At 42.8% G+C, this 7,781-nt stretch overlaps 1 protein-coding gene across 6 annotated transcripts in view; it reads right to left on the minus strand.

Annotated features, from left to right (window-relative positions):
- caskin1 (CASK interacting protein 1) overlaps positions 1-7,292 on the minus strand; it is a 258,191-nt gene extending 250,899 nt beyond the window's left edge. For 3 of the 6 annotated variants that reach the window (XM_061885608.1, XM_061885606.1, XM_061885607.1), the window contains exon 1: positions 6,821-7,291. In XM_061885608.1, the coding sequence (XP_061741592.1) occupies positions 6,821-6,914 (94 nt within the window). In that variant the 5' untranslated portion in view covers positions 6,915-7,291. Of the gene's footprint in view, positions 1-6,820 lie in introns of all 6 variants that reach the window. The other 3 variants (XM_061885609.1, XM_061885605.1, XM_061885604.1) reach the window with 2 other exon arrangements.
- Between the last annotated feature and the right edge of the window lie 489 nt (positions 7,293-7,781).

Raw genomic sequence — 7,781 nt, forward strand, 5'->3', positions numbered from 1 at the left:
GAACAAAAAACACAACATGGAAACTCTTCTCGGTATTAAATACACCCTTTGTCATGTCCACGTATCAATCCAGTGCTAACTCAACAAATCGTAAGAAACGGAGGTAAAAACTATTCAAAAGGGTTAAGTTCACTTTTCTCGTGTTTGACAAAGACATCTTGGGGCAAGGAGGGTGCCGAAGCAGAAGAAATAAAACGGCAGGTTTTAAGTTTCATGTGGGTTGAGGAGGAGGAGGAGGAGCCACAGTCACCCTTTACTGTGTACATCTTGCTTGCCTAACAGAATTGCTATTGTGACATCCAGTGGACACATTTACAACAACAGTTTTTTTTGTTAAAAAAAAAAAAAAGCAGCTCACTTTTATACTTGGCAAACTTATCACGCGGGACGGATAAATCCTGTTTGAGGCCCGCGGGCCGTACGTTTGACACCCCTGATATAGACTATTGAGTTTTGTTTTCAACATGTGCTGCTGGTGGTGTGGCTTTGGATTTTTTCCAATGAAAAAAATGTGCCTCAGCTCAAAAAAGGTTGAAAAAGACTGGCATGAAGTGATTGCAGTCCTATACACGCCAACACCATATCCTTAAAGGCCTACTGAAACCCACTACTACCCAGTTTATATATCAATGATGAAATATTAACATTGCAACACATGCCAATACGGCCTTTTTAGTTTACTAAAATTGCAATTTAAAATTTCCCACGGAGTTTCTTGTTGAAAACGTCGCGGAATGATGACGCGTGCGCGTGACGTCACGGACTGTCAGGACATATTAGCGCAGCACCATTTGCGGCTAAAAGTTGTCTCTTTTCATCACGCAATTACACAGTATTCTGGACATCTGTGCTGCTGAATCTTTTGCAATTTGGTCAATTAATAATGGAGAGGTCAAAGTAGAAAGATGGAGGTGGGAAGCTTTAGCCTTTAGCCACACAAACACACGGTGATTCTTTGTTTAAAATTCCTGGAGGTGAAACTTTACTATGGATCAGAGCGATCAAGCGAACATGGTTCCCGACCACTTGTCAACCGGCAGGTTTCGGTGAGAAAATTGTGGTAAAAAGTTGCCTCTTACCGGAGATCAGCTGAGCTTGCGCCGTCCATGCAGCTGAAGTCGGCTTGGCTTCCCTCTGAGACTGGCCTCAAGACACCCGTGGACTCACCCCTCCGACTATCAGGTACTATTTAATCTCACTAAAACACTAGCACCACAATAGAAAGATACGGGATTTCCCAGAATTATCCTAGTAAATGTGTCTAAAAACATCTGAATCCGTCCCAATGCAATCGCCTTTATTTTTTTATAATTTTTTTTTTATAGTCCTTCGCTATTGATATCATCATCCACGAATCTTTCATCCTCGCTCAAATTAATGGGGAAATTGTCATTTTCTCGGTCCGAATAGCTCTTGCTGTTGGAGGCTCCCATTAAAAACAATGTGAAGATGTGAGGAGCCATCACCCTTGTGACGTCATCGTCTGCGACTTCCGGTAAAGGCTAGGCTTTTTTATCAGGACCAAAAGTTGCAAATGTTATCGTGGATGTTCTCTACTAAATCCTTTCAGCAAAAATATGGCAATATCGCGAAATGATCAAGTACGACACATAGAATGGACCTGCTATCCCCGTTTAAATAAGAAAATCTCATTTCAGTAGGCCTTTAAGGCCTCTGCTATAGCCTCCACTGATTTCTGACTCTCGCTCCACTCTGTTGCCCACACATTAGAGTGGGATGTGCAAGTGGAATATAGCCGGATGCTAAAGTGCTCCGGCGCCTGATGGAAGCAAAAAAAAAAAGGAAAGGGGGATTTTCCCTCCTACAATGGTATGACAAACATATAGGCTATAGCAGTCTTTTTCAACCTTTTTTGAGCCAAGTTTAATTTTTTCATAGAAAAAATACAGAGGCACACCACCAGCAGAAACGTTAAAAAAAAAAAGAAACTTCACCAGTCTTTTTATTTAGTTTGTTGTTGTTTTCCTGTAGTGTAGTGCTTTAGTTCCTGTCTTGCGCTTTTATTTTGGTGGCTCTTCCTGTTTTGTTAGTGTTTTCCTGGAGCAGCTTCATGCCTTCCTGTTGAGCGCTATTGCCTGACCTGCTTTGTATGAGCAAACTACACTATTTCAGTTGTGCGGACGCTATCCTTTTTCGTGGGGACATTGTTGATTGTCACACTGTAAGTCTTTGCTGTCGTCCAGCATTCTGTTTTTGTTTACTTCGTTTACTGTCGTTTTGCATAGCCATCCCTAAGCTTCAATGGCTTTTCTTAGCGGGACTCGACTTTTGTTTATTTTTGATTTAGGCGTTAGATACCTTTTTACCTGCACGCTGCCTCCGGCTGTCGTCTACATATTGTGAGCACGACAAACAAAGCAATTAGCTACCTGCTGCCACCTACTGATTTGGAAGAGTATTACACGGTTAGTCTGTGAGCTCTAGTCATGATACGGACACTCAACAACGGCACATTTGCGGATTATAATTACTGGTTTGCAAAAAAAATTTTTAACCCAATTAGGTGAAATTAAATAATCTGCCACAGCACACCGGACTGTATTTGGTGGTTGGAAAACACTGCAGTAGTGTGCCGTGAGATATTCTTTGGTGTGCTGTGGTAAATTATGCAATTTCCTCTAATTAGTCAAAAAAAATATATTTTGCAAACTAGTAGCAATATCATGTCTTCCTTTGAGCCTTATTTCCCGCATCTACTTTGTTTTAGCAATCAACAATATTTCAGTTGTTTTCATCCTTTGTGGCGACATTGTTGATTGCCATGTCATGTTCAGATGTACGTTGTGGACGCCGTCTTTGCTCCACAGTAAGTCTTTGCTGTCGTCCAGCATTGTGTTTTTGCTTACAAACCCTGTTTCCATATGAGTTGGTAAATTGTGTTAGACGGAATACAATGATTTGCAAATCATTTTCAACCCACATTCAGGTGAATATGCTACAAAGACAACATATTTGATGTTCAAACTGATAAAAAAATTTTTTTTGCAAATAATCATTAACTTTAGAATTTGATGCCAGCAACACGTGACAAAGAAGTTGGGAAAGGTGGCAATAAATACTGATAAAGTTGAGGAATGCTCATCAAACATTTGTATGGAACATCCCACAGGTGTGCAGGCTAATTGGGAACAGGTGGGTGCCATGATTGGGTATAAAAGCAGCTTCCATGAAATGCTAAGTAATTCACAAACAATGATGGGGTGAAGGTCACCACTTTGTAAGCAAATTGTCGAACAGTTTTAGAACAACATTTCTCAACGATATATTGCAAGGAATTTAGGGATTTTACCATCTACGGTTCGTAAAATAATCAAAAAGTTCAGAGAATCTGGAGAAATCACTGCACGTAAGCGATGATATTACGGACCTTTGATCACATGGTCTCTGGTCGCTACATCTGTAAGTGCAAATTAAAACTCTGCTGTGCAAAGCCAAACCCATTTATCAACAATATCCTGAAACGCCGCCGGCTTGGCTGGGCCCGAGCTCACTTAAGATGGACTGATGCAAAGTGGAAAGTTGTTCTGTGGTCTGACCAGTCCACATTTCAAATTTTATTTGGAAACAGAGGACGTGGTGTCCTCCAGAACAAAGAGGAAAATAACCATTCGGTTCGTTATAGGCGCAAATTTCAAAAGCCAGCATCTGTGATGGTATGGGGGTGTATTAGTGCCCAAGGCATGGGTAATTTACACATCTGTGAAGGCACCATTAATGCTGAGAGGTCCATACAGGTTTTGGAACAGCATATGTTGTCATCCAAGCAACTTTATCATGGACGCCCCTGCTTATTTCTGCAAGAGAAGTGTTACAACAGCGTGGCTTCGTAAAAAAAAAAGGATGCGGATACTTTCCTGGCCCGCCTGCAGTCCAGACCTGTCTCCCATCGAAAATCTGTGGCGCATTGTGAAGCGTAAAATACGACAGCGGAGACCCCGGACTGTTGAACGACTGAAGCTCTACATAAAACAAGAATGGGAAAGAATTCCACTTTCAATGCTTCAACAATTAGTTTCCTCAGTTCCCAAATGTTTATTGAGTGTTGTTAAAAGAAAAGTTGATGTAACACAGTGGTGAACATGCCCTTTCCCAACTACTTTGGCAAGTGTTGCAGCCATGAAATTCTAAGTTAATTATTTGCAAAAAAAAATAAAGATTATAAGTTTGAACATCAAATATCTTGTCTTTGTAGTGCATTCAACTGAATATACAATAGGTTGAAAAGAATTTGCAAATCATTGTATTCCGTTTATATTTACATCTAACACAATTTCCCAACTCATATGGAAACGGGGTTTGTACTTTGTAACCAGCTCAGTTTTACTGTCCTTTTGCATAGCCATCCCTAAGCTTCAATGCCTTTTCTTAGCAGGACTTGCCTTTCGTTCATTTTTTGTTGAAGTTTAACATACCTTTTTACCTGCACGCTGTCTCCCGTTGTGCTCTGCGTATTGGGATCACGACAAACCATCCTCGACGCGTTGCGACTTCTACAAAGCAATGAACTACCTGCTGCCACCTACTGATCTGGAGTATTACATGGTTACTCTGCCGAGCTCTGGACAGGACAGACACTAGACCAGTGTTTTTCAACTTTTTTTACGCCAAAGCACATTTTTTGCGTTGAAAAAATCCAGAGGCACACCACCAGCAGAAATCACTAAAAAACAAAACTCAGTTGACAGTAAAAAGTCATTCTCGCAATTGTTGAATATGAATTCAAACCATAACCAAGCATGCATCACTATAGCTTTTGTCTCAAAGTAGGTGTACTGTCACCACCTGTCACGTCACGCCCTGACTTATTTTGAGTTTTTTTGCTGTTTTCCTGTGTGTCGTGTTTTAGTTCTTTTCTTGCGCTCCTATATTAGTGGCTTTTTCCTGTTTTGTTGGTATTTTCCTGTAGCACTTTCATGTCTTCCTTAGAGCGATATTTCCAACTTTGTTTTAGCAATCAAGATTATTTCAGTTGTTTTTATCCTTCTTTGTGGGGACAATGTTGATTGTCATGTCATGTTCGGATGTACTTTGTGGACGCCGTCTTTGCTCCACAGTAAGTCTTTGCTGTCGTCCAGCATTCTGTTGTTGTTGACTTTGTAACTAGTTCAGTTTTAGTTTTGTTTTGCATAGCCTTTCCTTAAGCTTCAATGCCTTTTCTTAGGGGTACTCACCTTTTTTTTTTTTGGGGGGTTTAAGCATTAGACACTTTAATACGTGCACACTGCCTCCCGCTGTCTCCAACATCTATTAAGCCATTAGCTCCCGGCTGCCACCTACTGATATGGAAGAGTATTACATGGTTACTCTGCCGAGCTCTAGACAGTACAGACACTCAACAACAACACATCATTTGCAGACCATAATTACTGGTTTGCAAAAAATATTTTTAACCCAAATAGGTGAAATTAGATAATCTCCCCCTGGCACATCAGACTGTATCTCACGGCACAGTGGTTGAAAAACATTGCACTAGACCAGTGGTTCTCAACCTTTTGTCAGTGATGTACCCCCTGTGAACTTTTTTAAAATCAAGTACCCCCTAACAGAGCAAAGCATTTTTGGTTGAAAAAAAGAGATAAAGAAGTAAAATACAGCACTATCATATCAGTTTCTGATTTATTACATTGTACAACAGTGCAAAATATTGCTCATTTGTAGTGGTCTTTCTTGAACTATTTGAAAAAAAGATATAAAAATAACTTAAAACTTGTTGAAAAATAAACAAGTGATTCAATTATAAATAAAGATTTCTACACATAGAAGTAATCATTAACTTAAAGTGCCCTCTTTGGGGATTGTAATAAAGATCCATCTGGATTCATGAACTTAATTCTAAACATTTCTTCACAAAAAAATAAATCCTCTTAACATCAATATTTATGGAACATGTCCACACTGAATATTGCATTGTTGCGTTTCCTTTCACAGTTTATGAACTTACATTCATATTTTGTTGAAGAATTATTCAATAGATATATAGAAAGGATTTTTGAATTGGGGGCTTCACGGTGGAAGAAGGGTTAGTGGGTCTGCCTCACAATACGAATGTCCTGCAGTCCTGGGTTCAAATCCAGGCTCGGGATCTTTCTGTGTGGAGTTTGCATGTCCTCCCCGTGAATGCGTGGGTTCCCTCCGGGTACTCCGGCTTCCTCCCACTTCCAAAGACATGCACCTGGGGATAGGTTGATTGGCAACGCTAAATTCACCCTAGTGTGTGAATGTGAGGTTGAATGTTGTCTGTCTATCTGTGTTGGCCCTGCGATGGGGTGGCGACTTGTCCAGGGTGTACCCCGCCTTCCGCCCGATTGTAGCTGAGATAGGCGCCAGCGCCCCCCGCGACCCCAAAAGGGAATAAGCGGTAGGAAATGGATGGATGGATGGATTGATTTTTGAATTGTTGCTATTTTTAGAATATTTCTAAAAAAAAGAATCTCAAGTACCCCTTGGCATACCTTCAAGTACCCCCAGGGGTACACGTACCCCCATTTGAGAACCACTGCACTAGACAACGGCACATTATTTGCAGATTATAATTATTGATGTGCATATACCAGTGTGCAAAGCACAGTGGTTGAAAAACACTGGGCTATAGATTGTAATTTGTGAGGCAGGGTCAAACAAATCACATGTCTCCCCTCCTCCTCCCCCTCACCCACCAACCCACCCCCTTTCTGCTGCATTGCATTCACACTCCTGGTAGTGTCCATGCACACCGCTGGGATGCATCATGCATGCACCCCCCACCCCCATATGCGATGTTGTCTATATTAGCTGCATTGTGGTCATAAGAACGCCTTACTTGCTTTCCCTGGCCGGGGCCTCTGCAGCAGCTTCTGCACGGCGAGCAGGTCCTCGGTCTTCACCGCCTGCAGCAGCTCCTGGTCCTTGCCCATCTTCCCTCTGAGCCGTCCTACTCCCGCATCATCCTCGAGCCCGGCCTCCCCCCCGGGCGGAGAGTCTTCCTCCCGCCGCTGCTATCTCTCGGGTCCTCGGCTCGCTGCAGCACCGCGGCCGATACCGGAGGGGGCGACTCGGGCCGCTCCTTCGCGCCCTAATGGAGGAGGCGGCGTCTTTATCCTTGACGTTCCAGAACAAGGTTGCCCCTGCGCGCAAAACGTCACCTATTGCGCAATATCACGGCCGCGGGATCGAGGGATGGGGGGTTGGGGGGGGCGCTTGGGTCCGTGTCAAGCGGCGCTGTCGTAAACAAGAGCCGAGGCTGCAGCGGCCATCGCTTGCCGCGTGCGCGCGATCTGGTTTGCTCATGATTTTCCCCCGCGTGGGGGCAGGAGTAGCGAGAGAGAGAGGGGGGGTGGGGGGTGCGTGTGTGTGTGTGTGTGTGTGTGTGTGTGCGTGTGTGTGTGTGTTCTTGTATTGCTACCTTTCTTGAGACATCAACAAGGAAAAAAAGTAGCTTCCTTATGAGGACCCGTTGAACAAGTCAGGACCGAATACGGAAAACTATTGCATCTACTACAGAGCCAAATACTAGAGTCTGTGAACATTGCTCCAAAGTTTGATTTTTTGATTTTTTATTTTTATTTAATGTCCATGCAAAAGTAAACATTGACAAGTGCATGTATGATAAAACAAGATGGCAGCTAAAGGACTAATAGACTCCCTTTTTAGACCAGTTGATCTGCCGTTTCTTTTATTTTACTCCTATGTCCCACTCTCCCTTGTGGCCATGGATGACGTACTGGTTGTCCAGAGTCGGGACCCAGGATGGACCGCTCGTCCAGAGTCGGGACCCAGGATGG

This window comes from Nerophis ophidion, linkage group LG23 (assembly GCF_033978795.1).
Source record: "Nerophis ophidion isolate RoL-2023_Sa linkage group LG23, RoL_Noph_v1.0, whole genome shotgun sequence".
NCBI lineage: Eukaryota > Metazoa > Chordata > Actinopteri > Syngnathiformes > Syngnathidae > Nerophis > Nerophis ophidion.